This window comes from Phocoena sinus, chromosome 10 (genome assembly GCF_008692025.1).
Source record: "Phocoena sinus isolate mPhoSin1 chromosome 10, mPhoSin1.pri, whole genome shotgun sequence".
NCBI lineage: Eukaryota > Metazoa > Chordata > Mammalia > Artiodactyla > Phocoenidae > Phocoena > Phocoena sinus.
Genome location: NC_045772.1, coordinates 38,465,284 through 38,486,478, shown reverse-complemented (window position 1 = coordinate 38,486,478; position 21,195 = coordinate 38,465,284). Strand labels below are relative to the sequence as shown.

General features: G+C 42.2%; 2 protein-coding genes across 2 annotated transcripts; both read left to right on the top strand.

Annotated features, from left to right (window-relative positions):
• Positions 1-5,109: 5,109 nt before the first annotated feature.
• On the top strand, positions 5,110-6,971 carry MYF6 (myogenic factor 6). Its single transcript, XM_032646127.1, has 3 exons — positions 5,110-5,714; positions 6,005-6,095; positions 6,334-6,971. The coding sequence occupies exons 1-3, from the start codon at positions 5,196-5,198 to the stop codon at positions 6,450-6,452; spliced, it is 729 nt and encodes a 242-aa protein (XP_032502018.1). The 5' UTR covers positions 5,110-5,195; the 3' UTR covers positions 6,453-6,971.
• Positions 6,972-14,371: 7,400 nt separating this feature from the next.
• MYF5 (myogenic factor 5) lies at positions 14,372-17,143 on the top strand. The gene is made up of 3 exons (XM_032646074.1): positions 14,372-15,024; positions 15,869-15,944; positions 16,347-17,143. Exons 1-3 carry the CDS (start codon positions 14,524-14,526, stop codon positions 16,535-16,537), a joined length of 768 nt encoding a protein of 255 aa, XP_032501965.1. The 5' UTR covers positions 14,372-14,523; the 3' UTR covers positions 16,538-17,143.
• The last annotated feature ends 4,052 nt before the right edge of the window (positions 17,144-21,195 follow it).

Below are 21,195 nucleotides of genomic sequence, written 5' to 3'. Positions count from 1 at the left end.
GCACACACTGTCTGCAGATTAGGTAAATTACAGGTGCATGGGTTCAGGTTACTCATTTAGCAGCCACAAGTTTAAAGCATTAATCTGCCTCTTCTGAATTTTCCCTTTCAGTCAGCAGGCCCTTCCTTCACCTTCTACTTCTTCAGGGCCACTCACTGGCCTTGTTAGTTGATCGTCTTCTCCCGGCAGGCTGGACTTAGTGCTGTTCATTTTCTTTCTCTCCTTGCCCTCCTCCACCCCCTTTCTTTTACTCCCTTTTCTCCTCTTTCTTTCCACTGCTGAAAAAGTATATTTTCTATCTGGCCCTCAGGTCTACTTTCTCAGCTGTAACTGAAACTGCTTTCTTTGAACCCAGCTATGCAATAATATAGCCAAATTCCTTAGGTATAACCCACAAAAATCTCTTCATCAGTTTCTGGCTAACCCTGTGTCTACTTCTTCCCTGACCTTCCTCCTACTGTCACCACTACTCCAATCCACAGGTTTGTTAAAAATCTTCAACTCTGCTCCCTAGAAATACCAACCCAACATCTCAGGAACTTATGTCCTTTCGCAAGCTTCCATTCATGACAGACTCTTCATTGTTATACACTCATAAAGAATCACATTCTTTTCCTCCAAAGTTCCTAGCTCAGGTAGTCATTTTTTTAATTAGTGTCTGTCCCCCAGTAATTGGAAATTTGTTGAGGGCATAAATACATGAAACACAATTATCAGAGTCACTAGTTCTAATATTTTCACTTCCATTACCCCATTAACACAAATAAATCCCTAAATTTATCCTAAACATCTGTCTTAACAAATCTAGGTATTTCAGTTAATTCCCTTTGGCTATTTCAATCAGAGGCCTTATGAATTGTGTAGGGGAAGGAAGGAAATTAAAGTTTGTTGAGTGCATATTCCATAGCAAGGACTCAACATATATTTTTTTCCATTTTTTCCATCCATGCTAACAACAAACTTTCCATTTCCATTTTTTCCATCCATGCTAACAACAAACCTGTGATGTATACATTACATATGCCATTTGATCTCTTGTAAAACTGAGGCTTGGAATGTATAATTGAGGATGGCTAGAACTTAGATTCTGGCTTACTCCGAGACTGTTTTTCTACCACATAACAGCATCTTCCCAAAGGCTCATAGCTAAAATCCACCATTGGCTGAGCTGGCCATAATCCTTTTCCTCCCACTCCTTTTCACGGAGAAGAAGAACTGGACATACTCAAGCTTTTGTGGAGATGATGGGAAGAAAATGCATTTACAAATAACTAAGCATGAAGTAAGAATAATGGGGTGGTAAACTATTTGAAAACTCTCAATTCTATCACTAGCTTACTTTCACATTTCGTTATGAATGAACTCTAGGCCCCTGAAGTGATTTACTGACACAATATTATTATTCTCTTATTATTATTTACTTTTTCCATAATTAAAAAAACATATTTGAACTATTTAAACCTTGGAGGATAAACCTGTTTTGACCACTTGTCAAGATCTGTGTCTCCCAAGTTGTACTGAGAAATAATGTAATTGCAATTACAGGCATCTCACATTTTGTTTGAGTTCCAAGAGTTCCGTATTTAGTTGTCTGGAATCATTGCGTATTTTCCCATTACCTAATCTAATAAAAAATGGTTATTTCCCAAGCTGGCATTTCCTTTTCTCTCTCTTCCCATCCCTACTCCCAATCCCCAAAACAACAACAAAAGAGGGAAAAATCTGTTTGAACAAAGGTGAATAACAACATTAATTTTATTGGCCCGAGTTCTAGAGAATGTTGTGAAAGGGGCTTTGTAGTTTAATAAGAAATGACAGTTCAATAGTGATAGTTGAATTCACACAAAGAAATGCCACCCCTTTCTGGGAAGCTGCTCTTGATCAGCACCCCAAAGCTTTTTCTTCTTCTTTCTAGAATCTTCTCTTTCTACATTTTGAACTCACTGTTTCTCCAGTGACAACACTTAAATAAGGGGAAAATGAAGGAGAAAGTGCACACTTTCATATTCTTTAGCAGGTTCATGATGTGCAGACTTTCTCATATCTACCCGATACCTCTTAAAATCAGTGGTGAATCTAAGAATGGTGTCACCTTAAACGTTACTTTTTTTTTTTTTTTTTTGTGGTACGCGGGCCTCTCACTGTTGTGGCCTCTCCCGTTACGGAGCACAGGCTCCGGACGCGCAGGCTCAGCGGCCATGGCCCACGGGCCCAGCCGCTCCGCGGCATGTGGGATCCTCCCGGACCGGGGCACGAACCCGTGTCCCCTGCATCGGCAGGCGGACTCTCAACCACTGCACCACCAGGGAAGCCCCACTTCTTTTTTTTTTAAATACATCTTTATAGGAGTATAATTGCTTCACAATGTTGTGTTACTTTCTGTTGTGCAACAAAGTGAATCAGCCATATGCATACATATATCCCCATATCCCCTCCCTCTTGAGCCTCCCTCCCACTCTCCCTATCCCACCCCTCTAGGTGGACACAAAGCACCGAGCTGATCTCCCTGTGCTATGCAGCTGCTTCCCACTAGCTATCTATTTTACATTTGGTAGTGTATATATGTCGATGCTTCGTTACTTCTGTCACCCAAGCAACAAAATTCCCTAGAAGTGATCTTTTTCTTATCTCATTTTTTCTCTATACCTAATTGCAGTAATAAAAATACTTTTATAGGTATGCAACATTTTTGAAGCAATTTCACATTTTTAAAAACTTTATCATGACCTTTGAGAGTATGGTGTCTTTGTCATTATACATGTTATGGGTGAAAAAACTAAGAATTTGAGATATTAGGGTTGACTAAGTTCTCATAGGCCCCAAACGATTGTGATCTAGGTCTTCCACCCCCAATTCCAGTGCTATTGCTTCCATTTTTTTAATTACTTAGTCAATTTCACTCACCCTTCTAGATTCCAACTCCATAAGAAGAGATCATTTTTCACCATTTTATTCTTGTCACCCAAGACACTATCTGGCACTCAGTAGGTACCCCAAACATGTCGAATAAATGAATTTCAGCTATTGTTATCTTAATAATCTTAGCAATAATGCTATATAACTTTACTGGTTAAAATGACTTTTCAAATTGTCTTCACATTACAAGATACAGCACAGAGTGAGGTTAAGAGCTCAGGGTAATTTTCCTTAATAGAGGTTAGGCTATTCCCTTAACTCTTGGAGCCTCCAATCTGGAGTCTTAACTTCTGATATCACAACCAGGGGAATGGCAGAAATAGGAGAAAATGTCACAAAAGTATTGGCTTCTTCTTATTCCCTGTGCCTCCTACTTTTCCAAACACAGAAAAATGGTTCTCACACTTGATAAGGAATTATTCAGCTGCACATAAGAAAAATGCAAAAACAGCACAAAATGTCAGAACTTAACATCCCAAGTCTGTGACTCAATAGGAAGAGACTATGAAGAATTATCTTCCGGAATAAGTGACTTAACTAAAAAATGTAACTAGTTTCTACGTTGTCTGACCATTGAGTCCAAGGACGTTGTCTTCGGTCTCTTCATTTAAAAAGTGAAATCGTATTGAACACAGCCTATAATTATCACTGCTTGGGGTAGAATAAGAAGATCTTATGTTTCCATCTAGTTTTTCAGGCCCTAACTATAAAGGCTAAAACCAGAGCTGACTGTCACCCCAAAGGCAATTTAAGGTTGGAAGGAGTCCTTCCAGAGCTCTGGGAGGGGAAGGAAAGGAAAGGGAAAGGGAAGGGATATTTAAAAAATTAAATAAATAAATAAATTAAAGAATTTAAATAGGAGAAAAAATAAATCTCTGCTACAGCTGTGCTTTATTTCCTTCATAAGAAATGGTCTTAGCCTTGACATAGCCTTATGCTTTAAATAACTAATGTTCATCAAGTAGCTAATATAAGGTTATATGCTTCACACGCACGGTATCATTTGATCGAATTCTCACCAAAATTCCATAAGGCAACCATTGTTATCTTAAAGAAATCAAGACCTAGTATTACCCATCCACACATAAATAGAAATTAACTTAGCTAAGACTTGAGGGGGCATCTTTGGAATTTAGGGGCCCTGCACTTCACCCTTATCTTGTACTGCCTCCTCAACCACCATACTTGTGTGTATTGGACCATGGGCAAACTGCAACTAAACATTCTGTTCCTTGGTTTGTATCTTGGTTGCTACCTTTCTCATCTGAATCCTATGAAAGAACTTATTTGGAGTCAGTGGATACCGAGAATGCTAATGAAAAAGCTATGACCACACATTGTAGAACAGGAGCCTTAACAGAGGCATCTTGGAGTGGCACGTTGAATCCTGGAATATCAAATAGCTATAGTGTGAGTCTTATTTCCACTAAAACTATTTTTCAAGAGACATTATTACATTTAGTGCATCCCCATCCTCAGTCCCACCCCTTACCTTATAGGTACTACTGCTCCACCGTGGAACAGGGGTACGGAATTCAGATCTTGGTTGCCACCCTCCAAAAAGAGATAGCCAAGGAAGGAATCTGAGCACCCTCCAGCCACCCCCTTCCAGCTCCCAAACTGTCATTCAACCTTAGTAAAAGAGAGGAAAGAGATTTACCTGCTGCTATTGAGGCTGAAGCCTGAAAGTCATGTATAACCTTTGAAGGACTGTAATGGTTTTAATCACAGGAATAGCACCTTTTTGACAGGCAGGAGGGAGAAAAGAGCTGAACCAGTCTGCAAACATTAACCAAGCTATTTTGGAGCAATGGCTATTGCCTTTGAAATCTTTCATCATGGGTCTATACTTAGAATTCAGATGAGCCTGGGGGAGGGGAATGGAGCAGTGTTAATCCCCAGTTGTTCTGAAGTTGTCCTGTAAGCAGGTTAGCGTCTAAACTGCCCCAGATTGAAGTGTTCGATGCTTTGTTTAAATTATTGGATTCTCTCTATGTATTTTGTTTTAACCTGTTCTGCATATAGGTTGTCACATCATTCTGGGGGTGACACTTCTCAGTTTTCTTTCAAACTAGATGTTCTAGAGAGCACTGGCTGTAATCACGTTGAGAGACTGATGCTCCATGACAGCTAAAAGTTGGATTGAGTTTCAGGAGCTTCTATATATAAAGCTGGGGCGACTTAAGTCACCGCACTAATTAAATGCCATCTGGGTGGCTCCTCTGGGTTTTTGAGCCCATCACCCCGTTCAGACCGAGTCAGAGGCCAAGGAGGAGAACATGATGATGGACCTTTTTGAAACTGGCTCCTATTTCTTCTACTTGGATGGGGAAAATGTTACCCTGCAGCCGTTAGAAGTGGCAGAGGGCTCTCCTTTGTATCCAGGGAGTGATGGTACCCTGTCCCCCTGCCAGGACCAAATGCCCCCGGAAGCTGGGAGCGACAGCAGCGGAGAGGAACATGTCCTGGCGCCCCCAGGCCTGCAGCCTCCTCACTGCCCCGGCCAATGCCTGATCTGGGCTTGCAAGACCTGCAAGAGAAAATCTGCCCCCACTGACCGGCGGAAGGCCGCCACCCTGCGCGAGAGGAGGCGGCTAAAGAAAATCAACGAGGCCTTCGAGGCACTGAAGCGGCGGACTGTGGCCAACCCCAACCAGAGACTGCCCAAGGTGGAGATTCTGCGGAGCGCCATCAACTACATTGAGCGGTTGCAGGACCTGCTGCACCGGCTGGATCAGCAGGACAAAATGCAGGAGCTAGGGGTGGACCCCTTCAGCTACAGACCCAAGCAAGAGAATGTAAGCCCAGATGCTGCCGGGGCCGGGAATGCATAGGCTGATTAGTCGCCCTCCTTGGGGCCTTAACCTCCAGCTGCTCGGTCTCCGTTCGCGTCCTCCTTCCTCACCCGCCCCTCCCGGTCCCTCTCAAATGAACCCCCGGTGACCCGTGAACACGGGGTGCCTGCAATAGGCAGGAAATTCGTACCCGGCCTGAGGAAACAGGGGAGACCCCCCCTCACAAAGGGTGCCCTACCCCACCCCCGGAATTGATGTTTCTTGACTAATCTGCTGCCTCGGTTTTCCTCCAGCTTGAGGGTGCGGATTTCCTGCGCACCTGCAGCTCCCAGTGGCCAAGTGTTTCGGATCATTCCAGGGGGCTCGTGATAACTGCCAAGGAAGGTAAAGTAAAAGGGCACTGGACTGCGCTGGAGAACATCCCGGGAGGGGACTGGGGTGCTCGCTGGGGGCAGAAAGCGCTCGGAGCCCAGCAGGAGCCTGGACGGTCCCTAAGAGACCGGCGCTCCTTGCACGGGGACCAGTCCTCCCGCGCGGTCTAAGCGGCTTCGCGCGGGGCGCGGGGCGGCCGGCTTCTTCCTTCCGTCGGGGTTATGTTTGTGTGTGTGTTTTCTGCGCTCAGCAGGGGCAAGCATTGATTCATCGGCCTCGAGTAGCCTTCGATGTCTTTCCTCCATCGTGGACAGCATCTCCTCGGAGGAGCACAAACTCCCCTGCGCGGAGGAGGTGGTGGAGAAGTAACCCGGCGCCGGTGCTTGGGATGTCCTCCACGTAGCAGGAAGATCCCTCCCTCCCTCATTCGCCTAATCCTTTAGGTCACGTTACAGTAATATTTAGGAACCCAGACCCAGGAGCTTATGAAAGGGAAGGAGCCATATTCACAAAGAAACTTCTCGGAAACTGTTGTGCACGCTCAGATGAAAAAGCCTTTCGGCTTTGGGCTTGTATTTGGGGAACCGCGAGTGGCTTAGATCTAGCAGTTTTGCTTTGTTTTTGTTTGGTTGGTTTTGTAATATATTTACTTTTATTACGATGATCCTTTTGTGCCATGTTCAAAAGAAGTTCATTCCTGTTTAAAGCAAAGTGGGAACGTTGCATCTAAATGTTAGTGGTATTGAATATATTTTTGTAAATAATCTTAGTACTTTCATTTTTTAATGTAAACCTAAGAAATATATTTTAAATGTGTAGTGACGTATTGTATATAAAATGTGCGAGGATCCTGATATAGTAATATTAAAATGTAAGTTTCTATATGAACAAAGTTGTTCCTAATTTGATTCAACTGAAAAAAATATGTTTGAGGCATAAATAAAGGTGAACCACATTTTAATTTAGAAATCACCCAAGCCCATTTATTTGGGCTTTTACTTATGGACTGATTTAAAGGGATGGAAAATGGGTTGTTTTCCTGTGTCTGAATTAAACTGTTCACTTTTCTATCTCATGTAGACCCCACACTTGTGGTTAGAAATGAAGACCATCCGGAAGAAATCTGCCCTTTTCCCTTTTATCAGCATCCCTTTTCTTTCTGTTTTAACTGTCCTTTACCTGGAGATCTGGGTGAGATTTACTTTCTCAAAGTTAACGACTGAATGTTCAATCGAGGAAAATCTCATTGTTACAAGAAATTACCGCACAAAAATTCTGCTCATTTGCCTAAAAAAATCTTCAGCTAATTTAGCCCGAATTACTTTCCCTCTTTGAATTTACAGGCCCGGCCCTTCGTGAGGAAGCATTCATATGGTGCACCAGGGGCTGCGCTGGCTTCTGAGCCAGGTCTCTCTGGTCCCTCCCGGGTTTTCTTGAACTAGACTGGTGGCTAGAAGACTGGAATAGCCTCAAGACCTCTCGTGGCTTGGGTTTGTTTTCCAAATAGAAAGATAAAAGAAGGGGACGATCTGTCTCATGAGGTGGGGTGGGCATCTTTGAAGGAAGGTTGCTTCAAGAGAGGTAAGGGTTAAATGGCTGAGGGCAAAAGACAACAACAACACACATGAAACCTCTTAGCTGGACCAAATAGCAAAGCCCCAGAGAGGCTTGAAGCCCCAGGAGCTCCTCACCGTGAGGATTTTACAACGTGTGCCAGGTTTGTTTATCCTGTAACCTCAGGAAGAAACGACCACCAAGAATCACAGTGGGAAGTGAAGCAGAGGAAAGAGGCAAGCTATTTCTTTGGAATTGCTACTTCTCTCTTACATTCCGTAAATGGTACTTTCACTCCCCCCACCCGCCCTTAACTGCTTCCTTCCCTCTTTTTCTCTACAGCTAGTCCTCAGTTCAGAAATGTGAAAATCAAATTTAATTCAGCACTTCCCAGCCCAAACTTCATTCCCAACGCTCCAGTCTGGACCTTGTTGCCCACCGCCAGAGTTCCAGATGCCGCCACAGACTGCGCCCCCCGCAGGCATGGAGCAGTGTCTTGCCCCTTTAGCATTTCAAAAAGCTTCTTCCTGGGGATAATAGTTACTCAATTTTCTGAGTGTATGGATAATTCTACTTTCTCCTAAAATGCAGAAAGCGTCATAGAGGAAACTGATCTTGACATATAATCCCTCTCAAAAGTGTGAGAGAAGTAGGTGGGAGTGTTAGTGGATGCAAACTGCTGAACCTCTGTGCGCCGTAAACTGGATTGAATCTTCGCTGCTACAGTGTAAACGTGGAACTATCACTGCTCCTCTCTTTTTCCCGTTTCCTCATTTATAAAATAATGGGGATGACTATAATAGTGCGTGACTCCTGGGGTTCTGAAGATTCACTGAGATAAAGTTCTTAACCAAAACAGGACACAAAAATAAACACTAAATGTCAGCTGTTTTTATTTTGCATTAGTAAATCTAAATTGACCATCAAGAGGCTTTTCTTCCACCAAAAGCCACAGTTCCATGAGATTTAGTTTTCTAGCTTTTTTGCAGGCTCTGGCTGAGAAAGTATTAATAACAATGAGACCAGCAGTAAAATGAATGAGCCATTACTAACACTTTACCTGTTTACTCATATAACCCTACGAAAACCTGTAAAGGGGTCCTTTTGTTATCTCTTACGAGAAAAGGATACTTTGGAACAGAGAGGAGTTCTTGCAGTTTTAAGTACAGAGCCAGGATTTGGAGCCAGTCAACATCAGTGGCTTCAAGCTCGCTCTCAGAATTGCTTATGCATCCTGAAAGAGAAGCCCTTGAGAAATGAGGAGCATTTAAGGACTGCAGAATAATTTGGCTGTATTTGACAATTGTTTTCCAAAAGCTCTTTCTCAAGAGTGATTTAGCTAGTAAACTCCAAATTAGAGGAGTCATTTAATTAAAAGATACGTGGTCAAGCATTGCAAATTATCTAATCGGAACACATGTAACTGAAGATGGCTTAATGGCGTGTATATCCATTAATCATGCTTATTATGTATCTATGATTTTCTTCCTGAGAATCGATAACGATTTCCTAAAAATGTATATGTACACGCACACCCCTATATTTTGGAAAATCAGATCCACGCCACAACTGAAATCAGATGTCATAAGTGACCAGGTGAACTCATTTACTTTATAACTGTGCATATATTTATAATAAGATTTGTGTTATAGTCTGCTCATCAGCAAAAAGCTTTTATCAATTCACGGACTTTAATTGCTGATAGTTTTTATTCAGTCTTTGTAAATCAAATCCTCTCTATCTCTCTTGGCGGGGTAACTTGAGAAACTGTTTGGAATAAGTTTGCCTATAGAAGTCTCTTCATTAAATAGAGCAAGTATTTCCCAAAGACTTCATGCGACCTCCACTGCTATAGCTGACATGTTAGGCTTTCCAATGAAATCCTTGGTGTGTTTGCAATTTAAATGTTTTTATTTGATATTAATGATGATAAGCTTGACTAAGGCCAAAGCCAAAACAAACAGGGCTGTGGAAGCAGAAAATCAAGATGTTAATAACTTGGTAAAGATAAGCAATTTGAGATTAAAACTGAGCCTCTTTCCAGAGGCAGGCATGAAGTTATCAAGTATAAAATAACGAGTGACTTTCTCTTTTATGTTACTATAGAAATAATTTGTAGAATGTCAAATGTCAGCTTTCTGAAACTAACTTTAATCATCACACCTGGATCATTGAGTTTCAAGCCTGAACGTAGTGGAAATCCACTTATGTCTAACGGACTCATTTTTTTTTTTTCAGACTCTTTCATATGTTTTTAGGGTGGAGGTGTGGTGCTAAAATTCAATGTTCCCAAGTCCTCTTGAGACTGGCAGAGAAGTCCTGGGCTGCTAAAGTGACCTCTATCCCTATTAAGACATCTCTTAACTCAAAGTTACAATTTACCCATCTGTGCTTTTCTCTTAGTAATATTTTATCCCTTTTATTCATCTCAAAACCTTCCTCCTATAACACCTTAACTGGAAAAAGTATTTTAAAAAAATTTTTAGTTTAAACTTTGAATATCTCATTTCCTACTCTAATGCATTCTTAGTAAATTAGCAATAACATGGCATTTCCTCAAAGAGCTAAGCCATCAAGACATTTCCCCAACAGACTCCTCCAGTCACTCCCTTAAAGTCAGAAAAAGTGTTGTAAAAGATGACCCTCCTTCCTAGAGGTTTCATTCTGAAAAGCAATTTTTTGCAAGCCTAGTTCAGAGTCAGCCTGTGAGACGGGATGCCTATGCCATGTGCTGGAACAAAGATAACGCTGCAAGGACTGGCTACTTTCTCTACTCTCAAGGCTGCTAAAAGTCCTTACTCAGGCCTTTGATCTCTCCTGGGAGTCTTCGAATTCAAGCAGAGGCCAATGTCTTCCTCAGCTGTCTTCTCCACAAATTCTTCCAGCAGCTTTGGCAGGTACTAATGTGTTTACTTAGGTGTGCCTGGTTCCCAGAGCTAACAGCGGTTTGAAATTGTTTAGCATGTTGTTACGTCAGGTATAATAAGCAAACATTTCAAGAACTCCCTTGGTCCAGGAGTTGATAAGGGTCTCAGGTAGGGGCAGAAACGAATTGAAATGAACTTATCTTCCTATGTATATTTGATTTCTCCTGCTAAGAGAAGCATGGAGAATTTTCAATTGTGCAGAATTCCTAGGGTGGGCAAATTTTACTAAAAAAGGAAGCTCTAAGCATCATTTTGCTGGTGTGGTCTGTCCATCAACACTAGGATTGTTGCCATAATGGTTAAACTAAAATATGTTCTCTTTAAAAAAAAAAAAAACTTGATGATTACTTAAAGGTCTTTGCAATTAATACCTGCTTACAAGTCTAAATTGTAAGAAAATTAAGCATGTGTTTATTTTTATTCAGAATGTAAAATGACACAAAAATTTAAAAACATTATATCTGTTGACACTTCACCAGAACCTTGGTGGGCATTCATTTATAACACCCAGCTGGGCTGAGTTTTCCTCCCATCATCTGACTACTGTGATACTTTCCTAGCAGACAGTCAGTGTTGGAATATCATTTCTAACAACCCGTTTACATATTAGACAATCGTGAGTTTTCTCTGCATGGAAGACATCCACTTCTCTGGAGAAATAGTGGAAAACAGTATTTTCATTCCTTTCTATGAGAAGCAAAAGCCAATCTAGTCTGATTTTGAGAAGAAGAGGCCACCCAGATGAGCACTGTAAACGACCTATTTTTAAAAAAGTAAATTTTAACTGTTTTCATACTTCTCTGTTCAATTTTCCCACTCAAAAAAAATTTTTTTTTCCTCTGTCTCGTTCACTCAGTTTCGCATTTTCCCCACCCAGGGTCTTTCTTGGGAAAAGAGCAGGGGAATCTCTCCCGAATTAGGGGAGCCCAGCCATCTTTGAGGCGCTGGCTCCCTGCCTTCTTTGTATCCTGCCTCCCATTTTTTGATCTCTTTCTCTTCTCGCCCCTGACAGAGGTCTAAAAGTTTTGTTTCGTTTTTTTAACTTTGGTGCTCTGAGATCCTATTTTCAGCACTCGGGTCCCAAGGGTCCTCAACCCTGGACCCTGTTTCCCCCCTAGCAAGTCCCATTAAGCCGCCGGGCGCTTGTGTTTTCTCGGCTTCTTTAGTTCCACTCACCCGCGGCACTCTGGTAAATTTGTTTGAGATCACCTTACCAAAGACAGCCCTAACCTCTGAGAACCACCGTTCCTGACAGAGCTTCCTGAGTGACAGCGTCTTCCCAGCCCGGGAGCCGAGGGAAAGCTGTTGGGGACCGGCGTTTGCGAGTTTCTGCTCTGGAGCGTTAAGGACGCGCAGTGAGAACAAATTGATTCAAGAAAAAAACAAACGAAATTCACCTCTAGGAGCACAAACTCTCCACGGGGAAGCCTAGTTTCCAATTCTGTGTGAGCGGGGGCAAATGACTTACTCCTTGAGCTTGGTTACCTTCTTTTAATAATGGGTCCACTTACAGTTGCCACAAAATTGTTGTAAGTCATAAACGAGTGAATACATGGAAAGGGTTGGGAAGAGTGCTTGGCAAATAGAAAATTCTTAATAATTGTTTGCTCCACACATGCAACGCTGAGCAGTTTGGGTACAAAGCACATTAGGTGCCCGGTGGAAAGAAATCAGCTGAAAGGCAAGGTAACTTCTATCTTCCGCTTAAAGTTTATTTGTGCCCAAATCTTAAATCTGCACACAACTCAGTTTAGCTTCAACCAGTGTGTGAACTTCTGGACTCTCTAGGCAAAGAAAATGGTACTATTGCTGCTGACCAGAACCCTCTAGGCAAAGAAAATGGTACTATTGCTGCTGACCAGAACCTGTGGGACTTGGCTGATAACTCCCAGATGAGAATATCTACCCACTACTGTGTTTCAGAGGTAGCAATGTGCTTGGTTTGGAATGTTTCCACCCACCTGGATGAGTCCTGTAGGAACTTAATTCTTTTATCTGGTGTAGCCCTGGGTACCTATTCATTTCAAAGGCAGCCACTTGTTAATAGTCCTAAATAAGGTACAGATGAATTTCCCACAGGCCTACTAAGCAGCCCGTTGGAATGAAAGGGCCTGATTTTTGAGGGTGGATGGTGATGGTGGTGGTAGTAGTGTCTTTGTCTTAGAGATGACAGAACTTGGAAGAGAGGACTGCGGCGGGGATGTCTGTAGCAAACCTTGGTGACTGACACTCTCCCACCTCTGGTTTCTGGGACCTTCACTTTGGAGTACAGATTTCACCTGAAAAAGTTAATACTTCTCTGGCTCCTGCAGACAGGGATCTGCCTGCCAGGGCTGCTTTTGGAAAATAATTTTAGGAAAAAGTAATAGAAAAGAAAGCTCCCTCAGCCCCCAATACGTTCGGAGTCACAACAGTTACTGGACTGTATGACCCAAGATCAAGGTGAGAACTCTCTCTCCTCTTTGAATGAGGCTACAAGGCCTGACCCCAAACCTCAGAATACTTGTTTAGGCCTGAAGTAAGAGCTTTTCCCATATATAAACAGCAAGCCCCCCACCAACCTCCCACAAGTGATTTGGTAGTGGGTTAAGTAAGGGTGGAGGAGGAATGACAAAAGCTGATTAATAGGTTCATTGTCACTTAAATGGAAGCCCTCCCCTCTCGCCTTCTAGCCACCAAAGTTTCAAAGACCCTGCTGTGATTGCTTTTCTGGAAGGCTTTTGTCGCCAAAGTGTGTGAAGTTTCTCGGATTGGAGGAGTTGGAAATTTTACACGAGCCAAGAAGGATTGCTGTGCCGGCAGCTGGGACGCATCTGTAACGGTGTTAGTTTGCCTGAAAGCAGAAAATTAGCGACCCCAAAGCCCTGCTTGGCTGTTTAGTCTGTAGAAACGACAGGGCGGAGCAGAAAGAGAGGGAGAAGGGAGACGCACCCCTGGAAAGAAGTTCGCCGTCTAAAACTGGGCTTCTTAGAATACAAATCTTAAGAGGCGCAGTCAGTGCGTACCTTCCGCCGGCTCAGGGCCCATCAAAGGTCTGGCGCAAAAGAGAAGGCGCTCGGCAAACAAGCGCATAAGCGGGAAAGAGAGGAAGGGAGGTGTGTTCCTGGCCACCTGGCCCTCCTGTGCCCACGCCTTTTGAATAAGCATAGTGAGAGAACTCAGAGCGGGCTCTGTCTTGGGGAAAAGGAACCTTCCCCTCCCCGCTTACCCCCGATAACACAGAGCCTACAAAATGGCAATATGATGAGAAACAAAACAGATTAAAACAAAAATCTAGATCCACTCCATTACTGAAAGTGCCACTTCAAGCTCTTAGCAACCGATATTTGGCCTACTGGCTGAAAAAATGCCTGACAGAACTAAAGTTCATGAAAAAGAGAAACATCTGAAAATAAAGTGATCCCTCATGTCCCGGACTGGGAAGGCAGGTCCGCTTTTGGTGTCAGCTGAAGTAGGGAGTTCTATTTACTAATTATCTTTTTTTAATGTGACAGCAATCGTACAAAGTAGGATTTCCTTCGTTTCTTTTGTCTGTGACACCCTTTAAGTGTCCCTTGGTTTAGGTAATCTAGAGTGTGCAAGTAAGTGGGTTGGGGAGCCATCCATCACCCCCGCCCCAGCAGAAATGCAGTAAAACCATTAGCGTCAAAAGGGGCAGTAAACAGCAAGTTGTCTCTAGAGGAAAGGCGGAGGTTTGCCCAGACAGCCCCGGCGGGGGTTGCAGTGGGATATGCTAATAGTGCGGGGCCACTGGGGCCGGCCTCCCTTCCCCAAGAATATATAAAGATCCTCAACCCCAGCGCGGCTGACCCAGGCCGCCAGGCGTCTGCCCTTGTTAATTACCGGAGAAACCGACCAGGGAGCTCCGCCCGGGACTCGCCTGCCCGCAGCGGCGCCAGGCTCCGGTTTCTCCCCTATCTCGCTGCTGCCCAGGTGCACCTCCTTCCTCTCCGCAGAAGATGGACATGATGGATGGCTGCCAGTTCTCGCCTTCTGAGTACTTCTACGATGGCTCCTGCATCCCGTCCCCCGAGGGCGAGTTCGGGGACGAGTTTGAGCCGCGAGTGGCTGCTTTCGGGGCGCACAAAGCAGACCTGCAGGGCTCAGACGAGGATGAGCACGTGCGAGCACCTACGGGCCACCACCAGGCCGGCCACTGCCTCATGTGGGCCTGCAAAGCATGCAAGAGGAAGTCCACCACCATGGATCGGAGGAAGGCGGCCACCATGCGTGAGCGGAGACGCCTGAAGAAGGTCAACCAGGCTTTCGAGACGCTCAAGCGGTGCACCACGACCAACCCCAACCAGAGGCTGCCCAAGGTGGAGATCCTCAGGAATGCCATCCGCTACATTGAGAGCCTGCAGGAGCTGCTGAGGGAACAGGTGGAAAACTACTACAGCCTGCCAGGGCAGAGCTGCTCTGAGCCCACCAGCCCCACCTCCAGCTGCTCTGACGGCATGGTAAGAGAGAGCTCTGCACCTACTAGGTCCTTCCAATCTTTTACAAAAACCTTTACATCTCATTTAGGCCAGGTGTAGCGACCAAACAGCCAGTAGTTATTGGTGGATAGTTGGGGGTGGGAATGGGGAGGCAGGTGCTGAAAGAGAAGAGAGGTGCCGCATTTAGACAGATGCCAGGAAACAGGTAGCTGCGGACCAGGAGTTTAGTTTGACTTCCTACCAAGTTCTAAGTGTACATCGTAGGAAGAGGCTGTCACATGAGATAGGTGGCTGTGAATGATCAATCAGATGTTTTCTCTACAACTCGGTTTATTTCCAATATATACCACCAGTGGCCCCTGCCATACACTAACATCTAAAGGCAACTGTGTGAGGCTTCCACTGTCCCGCAGTTTGTAACTTAAGAGAGAGATGCCCGTGTGGCCCGAGTCCCTGCTCTGCTGAGGCCTGGCTGGAAGATGTTGATGCATTCTTTACAGAGGGCGTTTGCGCCAACGCTGCCAGGTTTTAATGTGTTTTTGCCCTGGGAAAGTGCTCTCTCTCTCTGAATTAGTGTGGCTTCCTTCTACTCCAATCCATTTTGCATGGTTAACCCAATGCACATGGCTGCTGAATTCCACCCACCCTCTTCCTTTTGCTGCCTCTGTCCTCTTCTCCAAGCACAGAGATTGACCTCAGTGCCCTTGCAATTTGGTCAGGCTAGCCCTTCCTAAATCAAGGCAATGAAGGTATTTGACAGTGGTCAGTTTATGGAGCTGGTGGGCAAGCACTGCCTCACCCTACGTCAGAGCATCTTTTGCCAAGACCTGAAAACAAATGCCTTCTTTTGTATCTTTTATTATAGCCCGAATGTAACAGCCCTGTCTGGTCCAGAAAAAGCAGCAGTTTTGACAGCGTCTACTGTCCTGATGTACCAAATGGTAAGAATTGATGACCTCAGAGGAGTTTAAAAACCAGTTCAACTTCACAATTCAGCCTATCAAAGCAGAGTCTGTTCTTCCATGCGGTATTGGGAAAAGGATAGAATGGTATTTATGGCGTTTTGGGACAGAGCAAAATAAACACACATCTTCTGCTCAAAATCCCCCTAACAGATACATCCATGCACACACACAGACATAGGAGCTTTTGCTTGAAATATTACCCGGGCGCTTCTCCACTCCCCACCTTCATCCCCGTGAATTGCTAGATATTTGTTGTAAATTTCTACATCAGGCTTTCTGTGACCACCTGACCTCTGGGTTTCAAAGGAGCTGACCTGCTGCTTAAGAGGCAACATAAGCAAGGATTTTTTTTTAATGGTTTTCTCTTTGTATCCTTAGTATATGCCACAGATAAAAGCTCCTTATCCAGCTTGGACTGCTTATCCAGCATAGTGGATCGGATCACCAACTCAGAGCAACCTGGATTGCCTCTCCAGGACCCAGCATCTCTCTCCCCAGTTGCCAGCACCGATTCTCAGCCTGCAACTCAAGGGGCCTCTAATTCCAGGCTCATCTATCATGTGCTATGAACTAAAAATCTAGTCTAGATCAGTTCTGCCAGGAGGGCCTATTACACAGGAGGAAAGAGGCCAAAAAAGTCCAAAAGCAAGACAACCTGTAAATAAACATTTCCTTGCAGTTGTAAATTTGTAAATATTATCTTGCCACTTTATAAGAAAGTGTATTTAACTAAAAAGTCACTATTGCAATTAATACTTTCTTTTCTTCTTTTCCTTTGTCTTGCTTTAGATATATAGTTCCAGAGATACTATTTCTTATAGGGGGCAGTTCATCAAAGGTAGCTTGTTGCAATGCTTAACTTATATTTTTTTATAAATATTGCTTATCAAAATATTACATCTGATGTTTAGAGCTTTATTTTTTTTCTTTAAAACTTTAGAATAGCTGTAAATCAGTTATAGGGAGTTTTAAATATATTTAACTTTTTTGCTTGTCTCTTTAATCCTTTGATTATATTGTGTAAAATAAAAATATAACAATACTGCCTAATGGTATATATTTTGATCTTATAAGAAATGCATCTTTTTAATGTAAGCACAAAATAGTATTTTGTGGATGATTTCAAGATATAAGAGATTTTGGAAATTCCACCACAAATAAAATTGTTTAAATGAAGAAACATTTTGGTTTATGATTTTGGTGAAAGAACCCCCTAATGGAGTTGGCAGTCATTGATATGATATTTTTAAGTTGGGGCTGAAAATGCTGAAACAGTTGGTTTTGTGGATAAATCTGAATATTTACCATCTCATGGACTCACCTTAGGTCCTGTTGGCGTCACAGATGAAAATACCACATTTCTATTTTAAGCATACTTCAAGGGAGCCTACTAACTAAAATTTTTCTTTTACCTTAATGTTGCACCATATAATGTCAAACTGTGTGTGTATGTGGGGGAAAGATAGAAGTTATTCAGGACAAGAAAATATTTTTAAACAAAAAGAATGTACAACATTACATCATTTTAATATCTACAGTACATTAGAAATCATGAGTTAGGTCATATATATCTACTTGCCTGAAAACATCTTGATACATTAGTATATTAATATTGTCAATAAAATATTTAAAGGTATTGAGCGTTTTTTTGTATTATTAAAGTGCTGGCATAAGAAAATTTACACAAACCATAGTAAAGTGAAGCAGACTGCAACTGCCCTCCTCCTTTTCAAAGCCTTTTTGATTTTATTAATCATATGTTATGCTTCTGTGTTGTGTGTGTGTGATGGACATGTGTCTTTTATTGTTCATCATTTAAATCTCCTTTAGAATGAATTGAGATGAAAACAGAACAAGTAAGTGGAAAATCAGATAGCCAATCATTGGAATAATTCTCACAAGGTTACCACTGAGAGAGATAAAAAGGGAAATATCCTTGAAGCATCTAAATTGGCTGTTCACAGAGAGCAAATAAAGATAATGATCTTCTCTTCTAATTTGTAAATTAGTTCAAAATTTCTAAGTTTGTAGTTACATATATTCACCAGCCAAAGCATATGGACTCTTTGCTGGAGGTTGGCAGTTGTACTGTTCTTAGGAAGGTTTCCCCTTCTTTTCTTTTGCTTGTCCAGTCACCAGGCTTAAAAGAATAGATATTATTCCATAAAGGAAAGGAAAGAAGAGGGGGTGGGTTCAAAAAATATTGTAGCCACTGTCACTCTGTTAGCATCATGCCCTGATATGGGATGCTGACTTTACTACACAGGTAAGTCTTTCTTTATCCATGATTGGACAGTGTGAGGATTTGAAGTGAAAAGAATTCAAGAGGGCATTATAAAGATTCACATATAATTTCAACTTTAGTTTGAGTGATTCACTTTTGTTATTGTTAGACACTGTCTCCTTCTTCTACTTCTATGAAGAAGTGGGAAATTTGTTGTTGCTCTTAGTAGAATTAGAATAAAAAGAACTATCCAAAGATTGTTTTTTAAAGTTCAATTTTAAAACACATTACCATATCCATTTAATAAAAGTAAGCAGAGAATATAATGTAATTTTTAATTCAAGTGAATAAAAATTAATTTTATTTCCAAACTTCAGTTACTTCTATACTTGTAAATGTATTTGATATTCTCAGTTAATATTATAATGCCTCAAAGTATTTAGTTAAGAGTTTTTCAATGCTCTGGATATAATACAGATGGTGATAAATGTATGATTTAATACAATACTCTCCATGACAGCTTGCTTGGATTAATCTCATTTCCAATGGACTAACAGTGAAGGCTGGTGTCTACTCAGTAAACAGCTCAGCACAACACATCACATGCAGTCATATATACTTTTCTGACAAGGGCCTTTGGGAGTTGCTTGCAGTAATCCACACCCATTCCCTTCTCAAAGAAAGTAGGGGAGAAGAGGGGGAAAAGAGTGACACTGACAAAATAGTCAAGTAAGGACAGGATTTTGCCATCTCCAAAATCCCCTGGAGTGAACAAGTGGGCTGCCACTAAGCTTATATCAGACCCACCTCAGCTGGTGGAAAACATGCCACTAACAGTCAAATTTATAGGAAAACATCCCCTTTCCCATTTGCAACCTGATGGCGAGGAGGTTCTCAGGAAAAAAGAGTCAAAAGAGACTCCTTTCTCCTCATGCCTGAGAAATGCAAGTTCACTGGGTTACAGAGGAAAACTTCATCCAGTGAGGTTATGGAAATTGGGAAGTACTATGTGGAAGCAAGTTGCTACATAAATCAAGGTGTCTTGATTGCCCCTATTTTTTTTCTCATTTGAAAAATACAAGTCAGATAAAATTACTGGCTATGTTATAGCCCTAAATTCTTCTTTAAGATGGCATTCCTACAAATACTTAATCTGACAGTGGTATTTCCTGAAATTCTCTCTTTGAGGTTACAACAGTTACTAGATTAAAGAAGTAATTTAATTCTCTGACTTTCAGAGGTGGTATTTCTGGGAATGATATTAGAGTATAGCTATTTGTAACTTTAGAAAATCCCTGCTCAAATGGCAAAGTACCCCTGAAAATGTCACCACTGAAAGTTCCCACGTTGTCACAAAAAGCACAGAACATGAAATTTATTTCTTTAACAGTTCTGATTTGATATTAGTTGACTAGTGATTTAATTGTTTAACAAGGTACATTTGCTGAGCAAAGGATCTAGAATTTAATGCGAAGTCTAAACTGGGTCTAAAATTGCTAATGTATTGCTCTCTTTTTAATTTTACTTGCCACATTGTAAAATGGAGTCAATGATAGTTTAAGATAATATTATATAATAAATAGTTACCACTAAAATTGTTATAGGCTTAAAATCTTATAGAAATAATCCTTAGTAAAGGGAAAAACAAGCCAACTCTTATCTCCTTTTATGCTACTTAATTCACTTCATTACAGACTGAGTGAACACTAATGATAAACCAGCAACTAAAAATTGAGTTTGCATTATTATGCAAATAAAGAAGTAGAAGCTTAAGGAGTTTAATAATTTTCCCAAGAACACTCTGTTTGGGCTGGCTCTTTGGGCCTTTTCACAGCACATATTCCAGGAGGCTCAGGTGGAAATCACAAGGTTCCTTATGATATAGCATGAAAAGTCCCAGAACATTGTGTCTATTGCATTACTCTGGTCAAGCAAGTTACTAAAGTCAATCCAGAATCACTGAGAAGCAAACTAAACTCCACTTTTCAGTGGAAGAAATAGTAATGAATCTGTGGCCATAGTTAATCTACCATAATGACTAGTATATACTTGCAGTCTCTATTTCTTTATCTTTCACTGATTCCACTGACCATAAACTGGCTCTGCCTCTATCACTATCCATGGTCATTACAACCTTCAAAACAGAGTGTTCCAGCCCTGGGCAAGCTTATCCTCCAGCCCTGATATCTTCCCTGATCTTCAGACCTGTATATCCAACTGATCTTTAGATTCCTATCATCTCTTGAATGTCTCAATGGTACCTCCAAGTAAACACATTCCAAGTTAGGTTCATGCTGTTCTGCCTCTCTCCCTACCTCTTAACCTGGCACCCTTTCAGTGTTGACTCTCTCAGTGAATGATATCACCAGTTATATAAACATGAAACTTGGGACATACTCCTGATACTTCAATCTCTCTTACCTCTTGTCTAATTCACTACAAAATCCTACACATTTATTCTCCTTAAATACCTCTCAATCCAAACTATGGTTATCTCTATCCAGGAATATCGAAAGACCTTCTTAACCTGTTCCCCCATAATTTCTCTGGGCCTCCCATTTCTGGAGACAGCATCCAAGTTTGCCTTTGGGGACTGTCCCTTTCCTCTTCTCGGGCCATGTGGTTCAGGTGGGACTGAGTGTACCTCCAGAAATGAGCCTGACCATGAGTGTGTCCTCTTCCTTGGCCACATGACTGTTTCATGGACGGGAGTGTGACCAAGTTGTTCACTAAGTGTCAGTCCTGGGATATTTGCTGGAACTGTAAGGAAAAAGCTCTCTTTCTGCTGAGGTTCTTATATAAGAGATGTTTTTTACTCTAGGCTGCCAGCTGCCATGTCCCTGGGAGAGGAGATCCTGCCTAAAAATAAAGCCAACACAGTAGAAATCAGATCTGTGACACAGAGTGATATATCCCTGAAAATATCATTAAGTATCTGGATCCCCAAATGCCTGAATATCTGCTCTTGGCCATGCTTTACAAGTTTGGAGCCAACAAAGATCT